General features: G+C 34.3%; 1 protein-coding gene across 2 annotated transcripts in view; it reads right to left on the minus strand.

Moving 5' to 3' along the window:
• The window catches only part of TUSC3 (tumor suppressor candidate 3), a 184,544-nt gene that overhangs the window by 55,890 nt on the left and 110,941 nt on the right, over window positions 1-17,713 (minus strand). For both annotated transcript variants that reach the window (XM_046940707.1, XM_420692.8), the window contains 4 exons: window positions 16,525-16,694; window positions 8,777-8,894; window positions 6,136-6,276; window positions 5,338-5,478 (listed from right to left, as the gene is read on the minus strand). In XM_046940707.1, coding sequence (XP_046796663.1) covers window positions 5,338-5,478; window positions 6,136-6,276; window positions 8,777-8,894; window positions 16,525-16,694 — 570 coding nt within the window. The remainder of the gene's footprint in view (window positions 1-5,337; window positions 5,479-6,135; window positions 6,277-8,776; window positions 8,895-16,524; window positions 16,695-17,713) is intronic.

Genomic DNA, 17,713 nt, shown 5'->3' on the forward strand with positions numbered 1-17,713 from the left:
TGGATCTTGTCAAGGTAGAAAGGATTAAAAGTGTAGAAAGAAGATTAAAGCTGAGGCATCCTCTATGAACTTAAAAGGATTTACAACTCCACTTACCCAAGCAGAGTAGAGTCCCCCCTTTAGCAGTTCTACAGATACAGTACCACTCACACCTCACCAAGGACAGCCCTTTCATACACCTTCCTCCTTCATTCTCCTCATCGTACTCCCAGAATATTTTACCAGCTGCATGCCACCTGAATTACCAGAGGAGTTCAGGATTTAACTATTTTAGGAGCTTCTTGATCTAGCTAGATTGCTCTGCATCTAAATGATAACAGCGAAGTGTTGAACTGAACGATCCAGATAAGCAGTACAGAGAGGGAAGGACCAATGATTTGCTTCAACACTTTATGGTCCCAGGACCAAATATCCACAGGATGGCTTCAATTTTAATGAAGCACACCTCAACTACCATAAGTGCACTATATATATACACACACAGGTCTGTCCAAGAACCTTGTAAACAAAGAACCTTGCAAGTGGGGGTCCTTCTCAATGGTTTCACAGTGAGGTATCTCAGCCTTAGTTCTGATAAGAGGGAATGGGTCTGAATTCACCAGTGGTGCGCTTGTGTGTACCACAAGTTTCCTAAGAGTAGACACAAGGTAACTAATCATACAGAGTTGCTCCAGAATACTAAAGTACTATTAAGATGCAATCTTACAAGTACATGGAGAAAATCTCTCTACTGTTCTCAAACTTTCAAAACATTGTCAAATGATTCAGGTTTAATGTGTTACTTCTTCAGAGGTATAAGCATTGTTTAACACTATGTGCCAATTTATTTAATAAAATTATTAGAGGCTTAAAAGGCCATTTGGCATGCATTTTAAAAGAAAACTTCCTGCTAGCAGATACTGCGCAAAGCAGTTCATTATATCTCTCTACAAGCTTAGACCCCAAAACCTGGCAATAATTTTATAACACATGAAAAATTTTAAATAAATAAATAAATAAATCAAGATTCATTTATAAATGTAGTTAAATAAAAGCCTAATTTCAAAAACGAGGAGACCCAGGCAGCCACTTCTGCACCCAGTTTCTATAATTACCCCAGAATTATAAATTTTATCCAACTCACAACTACTGTTCTCAAGAAATTTAATCCCTTCTACCCAGTTTAAATTTGCTTTTGCACTCAATAAAGGCTGCAGGATTTGTACTCAATTTCTAAAGAGCAATCCATCACTTATTAGAATCTCTAGCAAGGCACAGACATTTCAAGGACAAGAACTACAGTACACAAGCAAAGAGAAGGCATTTCTGTATCTTTAAATGTGATGTGCATCTCTAAAGCCTCTAACTATGGGGGAAAAGAAAGAAAACGCTTTAATAACTTGCATTAATTGCTGTTTTTTGGAGTTCCCATGTATAGAAGCCTGATTTATTTTTTCCTTCCGTATCCTGGAATAAAACAAATTGTCTATCTATCCTCATTTCCAGAAGGAGGTAAAGAATTACTAGCAGCTTTCATGTTCCTTTGGAGGTGTAACTGATGATGAATATACTATATGATACAGGCACTGTGCAGTGTATTGGCATACAACATATCTCTCATAATCACTTACTGTTAAGACAACAGTAAATACACGTTTCATCTCCTCATTCAAGTGATTTGACATCCTCTGTCTAGAAGAATCAACTCCTAGGCAGGTGTCTTGGAATCTGAGCACAGACTTTGCCCTCACAGACACCACAGGCAAAAATATGAAATACACACCGAAAATGAAACTGAAAATTACATACAGAAAAGCATGGTGGCAATCTGGTAAAGAAACTGTTTTGAAAAGCCCTCCCATTGCTACATTCTAGTCAATTGAACAAATATTTTCTCAGCACTAGAAGTGTTGTTTGAAATGTAGCAATTCCTTATCTAAAATGTTAGAAATTTGCTCAGCTTACACATCTGACCTTTTACTCCCTGCTTAAGAAATGAAGAGTCTTGACAAGAACCTGAATTGCTTTTTGTTATCAGTATAAAATGAATGACTCTGCAAATATCTAAGGACTGAAGTCTAAATCCGTCCTCACTTCTGCACTACATACAGAATGAAAAATATCCATGGATGAGTAGCAAGAATTGAATTAAAGTCTAAAATAATACAGGGGATAAATTTTGGGTGTGATTCCAAAAGACATCTTTTTTAATATTAGGTACTCAACCACCACCGTTTGCCATTCTAGAAGTCTTCTGGGTAATGTTGCAAGTAAAAATGCCTAAGGCATACAAGGTACTACTGAGTCTGAAGTACTTCCATGAGGGGATGAAAACAGCTAATTGCACTGCTACTGCTCAATTTAATGTTGAGGACAAAACTAATTTGAGTCTTGTGTTAACTGGAGGTGGAATCAACACATGAGATGAAAGTTCTCTCGATTCTGAGCCTATCAAAACTATTACATGTGCCATTAAAAATGGCATTCCAATTTTTTTTTAATTAAAATGCTACTGAAAATATTTTTCTAAGACAACTCATTGCTGTTGATGGTCATATCAAATAGAAATCTAGTCAAAACTTCTGGTATTCTTTTTTCTTCTACTCGTAGAGGTGCTTCATACAATGATTTTTTTTCTATTTTTTAGGAATAGACACACTGTCAGTTTTTCATTTAAAACAAACAAAAACAATCATCCAATATTTAAGAGAATAAAAGCTCTTCAAAAGAACAACAAAAAAAACCATTAAAAAAAGTTTTAGTAAACAAAGTATGTTTCAGTGGTCAAAAAAAAGTACCAACATAAGGCAGTCGTAATCACGTATCTTAGAATGAATATATTAATGGCTGTCCATTTTCACCTCTATGAATCTGACTCATTCTAGTCATTTCACAGAACAAACAGAGGATCTGAGGTCTATCAATTCAAGGTCTATCCATTCAAAGCCTGAAATCTGGACTCCCTGCTGACCAAAAAAAATTTCAGTGTTAACTTGTATGTCCATATAGATCTGATTAAAACTGAAAGGAGTCACAGTAACTGGGTAAACATTGCTCAAAGATCACTTTTCAGCATGGGCTTTGACAACATTGTGAAGGGAAGAGAGTAACGAAAATGTTTAAAAAAAAACATAGCTGAAGTCGTGGTTAATTGCATTGCTATCTTTTTATTTACTTTCAGATATAAGGTGTTTTTCTAAAATATCCTTTCAAGTGCTGTTCATCTTCAAAATAAATAGATTTTACAGGAAGTAGCATTAGAAACAGCAATAAATCACATTGATGCCATTTTTATCCCTCTAAACTCTATTATTACCCATTAATGCAATCACTAGGATGATAAGTACTGAAAGGCACAAATATTGTGTTTTTTTTTTTTTTTTTTTTTTTAATGTCCGATCACATTTAGGCATTGACTCTCTCCAAATGAGCTTGGTTCACTGTAATTAGAAGTTTCCTACGCTGCAGTTTACAGTTATGTACAGATGTAAAATGTCAAGCAGTTCCTAGGGATAACAGAAAATATTTTGAGAAAAAAAAACTGATGGATTTACTTCCTTAATTTACTTTTAAAGTTAATTATGTATTCAACTATTTATTTGATGCAGATTATAATAGAATTGTTCTCCATTTGAAGAACTGAGTTTTAATCTCTGCAAGATGGAAAACTCCGCTCCCTCCCAACATTAAGCTTCTGGTCAGAAACAGTGAGGCATGAAATTGGAATAACATTGCTGTGTCCACAGACATGGTGTATGGTTAAATACAGGATATTCTATTGATTACATATTTTTATTTGATTTTTGACACAAGTATCTATTTTATCATGCTAATTATTGCTTAACATAGGTGACCTCAAAATATTCAAGAAGGATTCCAATAGTTGCTACATATCCTTATCAAACAAGCTTTCTGGTACTTTCAAAAAATTTTATCATTGATAAATACCAGTAATCTAGACAAATACATGGAACTAACTATAGGGAACATCCTAGCTTTGGAAGGGAATTGTGAAAACTCTGTGCTACAGCTCAGTATATTCCAAATGATATTCTGGAACAAAGAACACATTCTGCCCTTGGCTCTCTAAATTGAAAGGAAACTTAAATTCAGTACTTCAGGTGGTTTATTTGAAATCCTGGATTTCAATCCTTGCTTAGTATATGGGGCAGACTAACGTGGCGCTTAAACAGAAGAATGTGTACTATGTACTCATGTGTGCTAGAAATAAATGCTATGAGAGCATGTGAGTGAACAGCATTATCGGTAACCACTATTCAACAGTGGCATTCAAAAGCCAAATGCTAAAGAGTTCTAAACACTGACCCTGCTTCAAAATCTTGTTAATCATTTAGAGATCAAAATGAATTACAACCTACCAGGTACTAGATAACTTCTTCCCTGAACTGATGTAATAAAAGTTGTCAGTGAGCTCATCAGCTGAGTGTCGTAAGAAGGTAGTGTTTTGTCTTGTATGGTTGAATCACAGGAGAACAAACCACCAACATGATCAAAGAATCTTAGGAGTGGGGAAGGACCTCTGAAGATCATACAGTGCAACCTCCCTGCTAAAGCGGGTTCTCTACAGTAGCTGGCACAGAAAAGTGTCCAGGTAGGTTTTGAATATTTCCAGAGGAGACTCTAAAACCTCTTTGAGTATCTTGTTCCAGTACTCAGTCACTCTCAACCTAAAGATTTTCTTTCTCGTTTTCATATGTAACTTCATTTCAGTGTATGCTCAATGCACATTCAAACTTAATTCATTATTTACGGCCTTGATGATTTGGTTGACTTTTTGCAACAATCCATTGGCTAGATTTAAAATTCCCTAAAAGTTAGCTCTATAAAATCTCTCATACAGGTTAGAAATGTATTGTTAAGGTCAGTACTACTGAGTCCACTATGCAAGAATTCCATGTTCGTTTGGTTTTTTGTTCTTGTTTCACTTTCTTACAAACCTATAAAAGCTTTGATAATTTTCTTAACCTTTCATTACTCTAAAGCAATGATCTGACATCAATATCCACACTGAGCCAACCGTAACTGTGGCTTTTACAAAGAGCATGTTGAATGATAACAACAAACATCAGTAACACTTTCTATTAGATATGTTTTTCTACTGGAGTTCAAACAATAATCTGCAGCCAACAACTGAGGAAAAACATTAATTTTCAGCGAATCATTTCTAGTAACTGATAATAACTGTTGACAAGAGTTAGCTCCAAGATTAAGGTTATGAATCTTCATCTGTTAGTACCACCCTGATGTACTGACAGATTGCACTGTACTGGGCAAGTAACAAAATATGCTATGATAGGGAACTAATTCAAAGTATATACATGCGGAAAAAGTGCATACCAGAGCTGCCATGGCCCAGCCAGTTTTGTTGTAGATGAATTCTAAATTATTTCTTCGTAGATATAACAATCCACCAACAAGAGATACCAGAAGAGCCAGAGCAATTGTACCAGAATAGTTTGGAGGCCTGAACACTCTAATCTGAAAAAGATAAATGCAAACATACATATCACAAAGAAATACATACACAGAGAATACCTTCATTATAGACAAACAATGAGCATCTGAAGTCTGGTGTTAACAAAGACTAATCAGTGAATGTATCCATGAATAAGAAGAAACAGTACTAGTTTTGGTAATAGGAAAACAGGTTTTAAGCACTAATAATTTGCTACTAATCTGAAAACTTAAATACAGAATATTTCCATTCTTAACTCTTAAGAAAATTAAACTGACATATATTACAAAATATATGTATATATATAAATATACCATAATAATTATAATTTTAAACAGATACGCACGTTGTGTCTGAATTAGGAGCAGCTACTTTGGATTTATGTATTTTGTATGTATTATTGCAAGCACATATTACTTATCAAGAACTAATTATCACAATATCATCACCTTTTTCATCTAGAAAAGACCACATAAAATTTACAAAGCAAGAACAATCTTCAAACTGCAGCTACCATGACTATCACTTTTTTCCTTTTTTTTTTTTTTTTAGTGCTGTCAAGATTCCATGTTCAAGGGAAAAGCAGGTATTAAAGAGAGATGACATTTATCATCTGCCTGTCTCAAACTACCAAGGTACATACATTTGGCTCCAACTTTTAAAATTGTTGAAAGACTTACATGAACATCTGTTCTGTCAGCTATCCATTTCGCTAGCTGTTCAGCCGCAAATCCGATTCTCTGCAGGTCAAATGTGTCAGCTCTCTTGGGTTTACCTTTTGGAGGAAAATGCATGAAAGTCGGAGCAGAGTTCATATTCAGCTATAAAACCAGGAAAAATAGCAAAAAAAAAATTAGTAACTTCATACCTAAAAATGTTTACCTTTTATGTACCAGACAACACAAGCATAATTAGTGTGAAAAACAGTATTTGCTTTCCCAAATCATAAGTTCAGGGTTTTTTTTTTGCTTGTTTGCTTGCTTTTTGTTTGTTGTTTTTTTTTTAATACATCTTCATGCACAGTCCAGTAACAAGAGTGCTCAGAGCATTTCTTGCTACCTTCTTCTGGTAGAGCCTTTGGGACATTTCATGATTCGGAGTATTTCACCTGCAAGCTTTTCTGAGTATGAGTATGCTTTATAGTTTCCACACACTATAAGAACTTCCCTGTAATTAGTAAAACAGAGACCTCACTTCCCTCCAATCAATTAAATATTAGGTTGAAATTCAAAGGAAAACATGCTTAAAAGAGATTGACATTGTTTCTCTTCCCTAGCTGTCACCAGTCCAAAGTATCGAGACTAAACTACTCATCTACACTTCCACTGGCTTGGTGACTGACTACCCACTAATGATTAGTCTTGTTTGAATTCCAAAAGGCTTACGTAACTGTCTTAAATGGCATAACTTTCTCCAGGAATCACAAAAGTGTTAATTCACGTGTTGATGTCACTGGAATTACTCACAGTGTATCAATTTTGGACATTTGTTTGAATACATGTCAATAGATTTCAGATCTCTTGTAATTAAAATAAATTAAAAGCCAGTGCATGATTCACTATGTTCTGTAGCTATACTTTGTACAAGGTGAAAAAAATCAAAGAAAATAAACAAATAGATTTATAATTGCCACTTTATGTTCAAATTTTGACTTCAGCTTTGCTAGGTGATAAAGCATATTACAGTTTTACTATATAACATTCCTCCACATTTAGACCATCTCAGAAACAGAAAGAAAAAAAAAAAACTTGAGAAAAATATTAAGCATGATGCAATACGAAGGTCTTTGAATAACAAATGAAGAGTAATCTTGTTTATTTCATTCCTGCAAAATGACTTCTATCACATTACCAAAACATTATATAATCAAATATAGAACTGATTCTATCATTAGAAATTGCCTGCTATTTAAATATTTTTCAACTAAGTAAAAAACAGCCCACTTCCTTAGTGAACTAATATCTAAATAAAAATATCCTTAGAAAGGATAAGAGAGCTGTTGTGAAATAGTTTAACACAATATTTTCTAAGATTTAGAAGCTACAGAGACAGAAACCTTCTGACATCATTGTACAGGGCCTAGGGAAAGGTGGTTTGCAGATGTTTTCTCATTTCTCTACAAATGGGATAAAAGCCAAAAAGCAAAACAGTGGCTTTTTTTGCTGTTGCTTCTTTTTTCCTCCCTCCTGTAGCAGTACTGCTTTGCATACATATGCACAAGATCAGAATTATTCCAAAATTCACGTTAAAAGTCATTGGTAATTAGTGTCCCTTATGCTTAACACTGAATTTCTGAGAAGTAGCCATAAAGACTTAGACATTTTATCTAATTTGGCATAACTTTTATATGACTTTAAATGCACATAATCTGAACTAAACTCTAGCTATTCTCTTCTACGTAAGGAAAAAGTTGGACTGGACTATTCTGATATGCACTGATGACTTAAGGCAAGATTAAACAGTATATTTTGTATTACTGTAGCTATAAAGGATAATGTAAAATTAAATTTTAAAGGTTATTTCAAAATTAATAAAGCAAAACTTTAACCATTAACAAACATACTTAACAGAACATATTCCAAAATGTCTATTGGAAGCAAAAATACTTAGGAAATACAGTAATTAAACTTTCAAAAATATTAAATTTTTGAAAATTAAATAGTAGAGATTTTCCCTGAAAACTTTATTCAAAATAGAGAGCTTCAAAACTCAGTACTCTTCTTAATCACCATTCTTAACCTCAGTCAACAGATAAATATCAAACAAAACATCACTGCAGTAATTACCAGCATTTTCCAGGAATGTGCCTTTTCTTGACTACCCAATTTAAGAGTGAATTTCAGACTATTCTCCAGGAACTGATTCCACACTCTTCATATATATATATATAAAACCAAAGCTCTATTTTCTTTTGTCTGAAGAACTTCCAGACTAAGAGTTCTAAATTTGAAGAATATTTTCTCATATAAAGGCAACTAAATGTCTTAAAATACTTTTTTTCCCTACAGCAAATCTTTAAATATACATGTTATTTGTATTACATTAACCTCCAGAACACATTAACAATGGGCTGATTAAATTTTGCATTTGTATCAATTAATTTATAAATAAACATTATGAACCACACTTGTAAAATACCAGAAGTAGCTACTTGCGTAAGCAGCCCTTGTTAAAGTCATAGAAATTCCAGCATCTGTTATTCGTAACCGGAAAGAATTTTCACACAAAGAGAATACAGAGGTGTGTATCTGAGGAAAAAACTGTTTTCTAGTGTCCTTTAGTAAATAATATTAGGAATGTTTTACAATATGCAGCATTTACCTGTTGAAAAACATCCGCCCCTTCATCATAATCCACTATTGTGAAAAACAGCTTGTTTGAAAAAGCAGATGAGTAGCGCCATGAATTAGCCAGAACTTGGTATTCTTCATTAGCTTGCCTAAAAGAAACAAACATAGATCCATGAAGCATTCACTGGCAAAAGAGACACTCTAGCCAGCTGCAGCAGTTAGATTAATTACTCTTGCAATATCACTCTCAACATCCACGTTATCAATTTTAAAAGAAGTCTCAGCTCATTATGCATCTCTACTTCATACTTGCCTTCTCTAAAATTACAAACGTTCTAAGTCAAACTAAAAGCAGCAACATTTCAGATGTTAATCTTTTTCACATTTAAAAGCCTCAGAAAACACAAAAGGCTTGGGAGCAGCCTGAGTGGCAAACATCACCAAAATCTGCAAGCACATCTATGCATGGAGACACATGGTCCTCAAGTGCAATACCAGGATTTGCTTGAGGAAGAGGATATGGGAATACTGAAACTAGTTGAAAAATCATGAAGAAATGTGACTGCAGTATTCTTTCTAAAATAGCAAATGCATAGAAAAAGCTCTGCCTACACTGTGCCAAAAAAACTGTTAAACACTGGGGAAGCAATTAAACTGACAGGAGGTTTGCAAGTAACAGAAAAATGCTCAAGATTATTCCTATAAAACATGTTTTGGAAGTGATAAAGGATAGTTTTTCACAACATAACAGTGTTACATAATCCTTTCCATCATCATTACAAAGTCATTTTTATTAGTACTTATATTTGTAAAGAAAGGCTTCTATTGGCTTTTCTCACAGCTCTGTATTCAAGGTAGTTTCTGTTTTGGTTTGGTTGCTTCATTTGTTTTAAACCTGGTCATGTCTGCACTGAGGAGAAAGTAAAAGAAACACTGGGAATCCTTACCAACAGAGAAGTGCCACAAAACAACAGACGGATACATAAAACAAATTATTCCACAGGACAAATCCATATCAACAAATATTTCAACAAAAAGCAAAGGAAAACATCCTGGAAGGATCCTTGCAATACTTTCATCTTTACATAGGCTCCTTCACTAATTACTTCCCGTTTAGTGATTAATCATATTAACTACATCTGTTGTAGATCTCAAACCAACACTCCAATATTTGGCAACTTCTATTTGCATGTGATTAGATGCAAAAGCAGCATAAACGTATTCTGCAGCTTTTTTCAAAACACTATGCTATAGCAATATTTTCCATGTGTGTGATGGCACAGAATACTGTTTAATTAAAAACTGCAGCTTCAAGACAGAAACTGCACTGAACGCTAAAATATCATATTTTGAGAGCAAAGAGGAAGAAGACTATAGGTGTTGTAAAAAAAAAAAACAACAAAAAAAAACACGTCTCTCTCCCATTTCCTCTTAACTTAGAACAGCCTTAGGCATGAGATATATTACATACAACTGCAGTGGAATTGCCTTGTATTTTGGAATACATTTTTCTTGTATAAAATATATCACAAAAAAAATCTCCACCCCTTAAAAAATAAATCTTATGAAACACAAACTCAACTTTCACCCTTACTGACTGAATACAACTTGCAACTTAAAACAATTATTCAACAGGTTAAATTTGCAATTAGAATAATGGATTATGCGTTGGATTGGTTGCTTCTAGAACCACATACTAGCATTAAGCAGGCTAACACGCTGACTGTCATCCTGAAGAGGGCAGTCAGACAACATCAAAGGAATGCTGTAAAAACAAGTAGTATCTGTAGGGCATTGTTCCGTTAAACCTGCTATATTAAAGCTGGACCATTTTCATTATAAGAACAAGATAAAAATCACTTCATCTTCATGCTAGCATTCTTCTTAGTCTACTTTTCACTTGTGAAGAAACTACTTCTGGGAAATATGGATACTCCAGTTATGCCTCTACTATTTGATAAAAGCCTCTTGTTTCCCTTGATCTCCATGTATTTTTGCATCTTTACATTAAACTAATACTTTGAAAAATATGTAATAGGTAGAATATACCTTCAGAAAGTAACATTTTGCAAAAAAGTCTTCTCAAATTATCTGTAAGAGCGTACAAATATTCTATAAGAAAGCACTGAAGACAGAAAAGCATTCTGCAGTTCACCCTCACAGCAGCTCTTAGTGAGTGTGGATGGGGGAGTCTGCAACAAGGAGTGGTAAGAATAAAAAGTTACAGAATTACTACTGAAGAACACCCTACAATTACTATATTAAATTATAAAAACTACATCCTCTGTATCACTTCCAAGAGATACACTGCTGATACAGTGAATTGCATTAATAATTTGTGAAATGTTTGTTACTCCTTTTTAAATACAATATTAGTGTAAGCCCTTAGATGTAAAACATTCAACCTCCAATTAACATCGGTTTATAGTAACTCTGTCACCATTTCTCTACTTGTCTATCCCTACCATTAGTTAATATCAACTGTATCATTTGTTTGCATTAAATAACATCAATTATATAAAATTATTATAATATATACATAGTATAAAATTATTATCATTATAAATTATATGAAATACTCTACAGACATAGAGCAAGATCACACTTGCAATGAACTCATCAGAATAATGTTAGCTCTGTTCTTGTTTGGTTTGACCAGATTTTTGTTAGGGAAGATTTAAATGATATTGCTGCTAGTCACCTCTTAATTTTGTAATAATGGGTAGCAACTTAGGAACTAGCAATGCCAGCAGTAATACTAACAAGCTTTTAGAAAATAGCTAACAAATCAAAACGAAACGTTACTACTAGGTTTTCCTGGAATATTCAACACACTGAAAAGAAAGATGCTAACCAAAATCTTCTACATTACATTCATTAAGTATTTTTATATTACAGTCATTAGATATTAAAAGTTTTATTTAGGAACTTATAGTTCGAGTTACATTAAATTTGATTAATTTTACTCAATTACAGCATTATAGTATGAAAAACACTAAGGGAATGTTCTTGAAGGAATAACATAGAGTCTGGAATTATTTGCCAAAGAAAGTAGTAGAAACATTATTTTTTGGCATACTTGGACTGTAAAGAAAACATTAAGAACGTACAATTGCCAAAGAATGGACTAGCAGGTGACCTAACAGTTCTTACCCATCTGCTTAAGTAAACTGTGATCAATAGAGTAATTTAACTCCAAAGCAACTCCTGCATATTATTTGGAATCATTTTGCCTAAAAGAAGAGAGGAAGAGGCTAGAGACATATTTTAACTACTGTTACTTAGTATAAAGATAACAAATTCAGAATGTTTATTTGCTTCTATGTTTTTATTTATGATCACTCTGTTTCATGGCAGAAAACATGAAAGAACTTACCACTATGTCCAGAATATTCCCCACACAGCACAAAATGATACAGTATAGATAGTAGTTAAAAACTGCTATTTATGCAATCTAAATACAAGTAATAACATAAAGCAAGTTAAAATCCATGCTGATCTATATACAGCATTCCAATAGGTCTGATATTCTGCAGTTAAAAAGATGCACCATGATCACATTTTGCAGAATCTGGGAAGTGGAAAGCAAAAACAACAACAACAAGACTAAAGATTCTCTCTCAAAAACAAGTACTATCCTGGAAAACAGGACTCACCCATACTTCTAGTGATAGAACAAGGGAAAACATTTTTAAACTAAAAGAGGAGAGATTTAGATTAGATACTAAGAGTTTAGATATTACTCAGAAGGCAGTATGGCACTGGAACAGGTTGCCCAGTGGACCTGTGGATGCCCCATCTCTGGAGGGTTTCAAAGCTAGATTAGACAAGGCTCTGGGCAGTCTGACCTAGTGGGTGGCAACTCTACCCACAGCAGAGGGGGTTGGAAGTAGATGATCTTTAATGTCCCTTCCAACCCAAGCTATTCTATGATTCTATCAATATTCTAAGTTGTACTGGAAAAAAACAAACATACGTAGAACATTCAGTGCCTCCTTCCATGCCCCCTGTTCCTTTTCTGAACAAGAGTTCAAAAGATAATTCTCTTTCACTACAGCTAAGACACATGGCAATGATTTTCTCACTATTTGTTCTTTTGCTCTTGATCAACCAGCAGAAAACCGAGAGGTAGATGGAGAGATCCTGTCTTTTTCTTTTTAGTAACATCTCCCTGATCGACATTTTTTTATTATTATTTTTTACTGCTGACCTGTTTGATCGGCTACTTGAAAGCAGTTCTCTTGATATTTTCTTGAGCAGTGAGACTAATAGATTTCCTTTCTTTTCTCTATGAAAAACCCCCCTAGATGTCTCTTACTGATAGGATAAATGATGATACAAATATGCAGACTCTGTTCTTTGGTATACTCTGTCATTTCCTTCTGCACGCTGTGAGTCAACAGCAGAAGACAGCTAGACTTAAGAATCCTTTATGAAATGCATATTAAATTAAGCTCAGCACCTAAGTACACATAAAATATACACTGAATTTCAGCTTACCTATTACAATTCTGAAACAAGTGCAAAAAAAAAAAATTACAATTAAAAAAAAAGCTATAAAGAAATTGACTTGGAGATCATTCTGCAGCGGGCTTTCTGCAGTAGCTACAAGCTTGCCCAAACAGATACAATTAATCGTCCGTGATACAACTCAGCATAGTTGCTCACAATGTAACAAGTCTTTAAAAAGGATGTGCCACACCTGCAAAACATTGACGTTCTCATTTCACTAGTATAAAAGATCTCACGTTAAGTATCTTTTGCTACAGAACAGCTATAAAACATGCATTATGTTTTGATTTTTAGGAAAAGGATCAGCTACTTTGACTGGAAGGTTAATTTTTACACACAAGTTTCATCCAAACATCAGAAGTCCAAAGGATTCCTTTGTATACAGCACTTTAAGTTGGTATTGTTTCCACATGCTTTCACACACCTATAACTTTTATGTGACCAATGAGACAATGTCTTCTCCTCTGCACATGAAAAAACAACTCTTATTTTTGGAGACAAAAAGGGTAATTTCCCCACATTCAGGTTCTTACTATACAGATATAAAACCAAAGAGTTTTAAGATTTGGCTAAGATCATTCAACCAAGTTTCATCCAAAATTTGGAAGATCTCAGGTGTTTAAAAGGAAGGAAAATCATCTTCCTTAATACCTTCTAGACAATGACCAAACTACACCACTTTAGCAATGGACAGACAGAGTAATCCTTAGCCTGGTAGAGAACGTGATCACTACACCGATTTTTACATGCAATCTGAAAGAGTGCCAAAGGTGATGCTAACTTTTGTGATGAAAGAATCTACCTCTCCATCACAGGTAGCACAGTCATTCAAAACACTTACAAGATAAGCCATATAGACTTTATTCTAAGCTTGGGCTCATTCTGACTTCATTCGTTTGGCTATATTTAGAAAGTTTAATCAGATATATGAAAGGTATAGGTTATTTTAACACGATAGGACACACAATCTCTTATGGCCTCAGATGTGCAAATCTGCAACAGCCTGCTTTGATGGTCAGCTTCCATTCCCCTTCTCCAAAACAGGAGCAGATCATCCACCACTGCTCCCCTATTTGTTATTAATCTTATTTTTGTTTTTGTGTAATGCTGTATTATGCACATTTAGCTTTCGAGATAGCTCCAAGCAGCAGCAGTACACTACATTTCCCTTTCAAAAATATCATTCTTTAGAAACTGGACACTCACATGAGATACTGAAATGTCAAATCTAGCCAAAGAGAAAAGACAGTCCCATCCCATTCCATCCCCCCCCACTACCCTTTTTTAAGGTAATTAAATGGTGCATAAGCTTAATTTTTAGGGGGAAAACGTACTCATTCTTGGGACAGTCATTCAAAAATTACAGGTGTTATATCTTAAATACAGCATTGTTTTTTTTGTATGCAATTGTGTCAAAAATATTATGAAGAGGAACAGTTAACTTAAATCTTGGACAGAAGCATTTTCACTACAGCTTTACTTAAAAATCTGTTTTTTCCTTTAGGCAAACTGGCTACTGAATAACTAACAATAAAATAACGCATGTGTTTCAGTTCTGTATATCCTATCAGTGCTTCTGCACATTAATTAGCCATTGATTTGAAAATGTCGATTTTCCTGATAATGGTTTTATGCGCAGTATGATCAACCTCATTAAATTCCTTTTATTCCACATGAAAGAGAAGATCTCAGCTTCACAATCATTTAAACAATCCTAACCAAAAGCAGTAATGTTGATTTTTTCTCTTGCGCTTAAAGATTTTTAGTTGCTTCTGTACATAAATGCCTAGACTGGCATATTACAGGATAAAGATTATGAGCAAAATTAACTTCATTAAACAATATGCAGTTCTAAGCAAAATTAACTTCCTTAATAACAGCAATATTTATGCTGTTTGCACATGTCTTGCAAAAAAAAATCTGTGCATAACATAGGGAATAAATTTGCTACTACCATTATGATGACAAATACACTGATCCCTTATAAAGCTGAACTCCTGTACTTTTATCTACCTGGTAAGAAAATAAGTAACAACTTAAAATATGGTAAACTTTCAACACCCATTTCATCTCCTAAAGCTGAACTCTGGCAGCACAAAGAACAAACAGTAGCTGCCATGTGTTAAGAAGTGGTAAAATAATATTCCTTTGACTTAGGAATGTTGGACAGCTTTTGTACTTACACCTTCTCCTTGAGAGTTCAGAGTTGATGGTGAACTCATGGGAATGCAATCAACATCAATATTAAGAAAAAAATATATGACAAAGTTCAAGGAAAATAGAACTACAGGTTTAAATCTTACAACACTACCCAAGTTGAAGTTTCTATATTAAGAATTGCATTCTATCACCTAACAAATCCAACAAGCTACTTGCTACATTTATCAACTGTGCATGTTATTTACAGTGCACCTCCTTAAAACCAAGAAATACCTCTTCCTATAAAGGTTATCTATTTCACAGTCCTATGTAGCATTTTGCTGCATATTTAGATACTGTTTAGAATATCCAGCACAATAAACCCACCTATTGCTAGACTCAGTAATTTCCAATGCACATTTTGGCTGAAGAAGGTTTTATTAGCTCAGTTTCTGATTTAGTAAGGTAATTAAATACATGACTAGCTTTCAGTTCTTTGGCCCCAGTCCCACATCTATCATTAATCATTTTTAGATTAACTTTGTTGAACTAGAAATTTGCAGAAAAAGATCTTGTATTAAAAGTATAACAGCACTACTTCAATATTTATTCTGAAAGGAGCTACCAGCACATATTAGAAAAAGTGCAGTGTCAGACAATATTCCTCAGTATGTACGTTCTCATGGGAAAATATGCTTACATTTTTAAGAACTGTTCAAATCTGTGAAATCACAGACTCACATATGCACCAGAGCCCTGGTATCACTTAAAAGAAGAAATTAGTGGGATGTCATGTTATTAAATAATGATTATTCACTTTAATCACAAAACATCTTTGGAGAGATCAAAGCATAAAGCAATTTCTTAAATGTGTGTTGATTGATTTTTTTTTTCTGCATTATACATTTTATTCAACTGTAATTAAAAAACACTGAGAAAACTTTTGAAAATTGTCATATAGATTGAAAAGAAGTTGAAAAAGATGCTGTAAAAAACACTTAAGGCTGTTAAACAGTAAATATCCGCCCCAAGCAAAGAACAACCTGACTCATACTGAACAATGATTAAAACATTCACTTGAAAACTGAGGTGAGAAAGATGGAAAAAAATCACTATGGTATAAATTACCTGCAAACAGAGCACTGCCGCTGTGGCTGGAGAGCAGTGAACATCACTATCACAGAGTAGTTACGAGGTGGAGCCTTCACAAATCTTCGAAATTTGTCTCCATTCATGCGGATGACCGAGCGCCTTGAGCTCCACTCCATTAGCTGTTCCACCTTCTCAGCCAGAAGATTCTGTAATTGAGGACAGAGAAGAGGAATGTTTAAGTTTAAACCTGAAGCTCTCTGTAACTATATTCTAGTTTCGCAACCCCTGAGCTCCTACTGACTTAAGCTGGAAGTTAGGGGGCAGCTCTACAGCATAATTTATCCTATATGTACATTTATCCTATATGTAGACAAGTAGTTCACAAGTATCTTAAAACAACTGTTTGGTCTTTCATCATATCAGAGAAATGATACATAAAATGAAATGAATACAGCTTGTTACTTAGACAGTGGAGTAAAGCAAGGAAAACTAAATGTAAGATACCAGTATGGCAGTTAATTTCCATGTAGCTTTAGAAAACAAAACATTATATCGTTTACTCTATACAGTAAAAATCAAATTACAGGAATATTATAATGAAAGAAAAATCTGCTCTGGAAAGAAAAAATAGATGATAAAACCAGTGAAGGGCCAGCAAGCAAGAGAGAAACTGTGGTCAGAAAATTGGAGAGACCTATGACAAAGCAAGCATGAGTTGGCAGTAGGCAGACAAAGTAATGAGGATCTGGGAAAAAGGGAATGTGATGACAGGTACAACAAAGATGAACTGAAATACTGCGTAAGAACTGTCCAAGGAGATGAGGTTAATAAATAGGTTATTAAATAAATAAATGATAAAATCAGAATAAAAATTACTTAGGCTATATTGATCACCAATATACATACAAGGGCTGCTCCAAAAGTAACACCTCCTATTTTATTATGTTGGCCCACGATGTCAGAGGCAGATGTTAGTTGTATGGCAGTAGATGCTGAACATTATAACCAATATTCTATTACATTTTGTTGTCATGCAATTGATAACAGCAGAGGGGCAGTTTCACAAAATGGCATCTGATATAAAAGTGCATATGAAGCAAAGGTATGCTGCTGAATTCCTCCATGAAAAAAAAAAAAAAGGCACCAATTAACATTCACCAATACTTGATGAATGTGCATGGAGACCAAACAGTGGATGTGAGCACAGTGAGGCGTTTCAGCAGTG

This window comes from Gallus gallus, chromosome 4 (genome assembly GCF_016699485.2).
Source record: "Gallus gallus isolate bGalGal1 chromosome 4, bGalGal1.mat.broiler.GRCg7b, whole genome shotgun sequence".
NCBI classification, from domain to species: domain Eukaryota; kingdom Metazoa; phylum Chordata; class Aves; order Galliformes; family Phasianidae; genus Gallus; species Gallus gallus.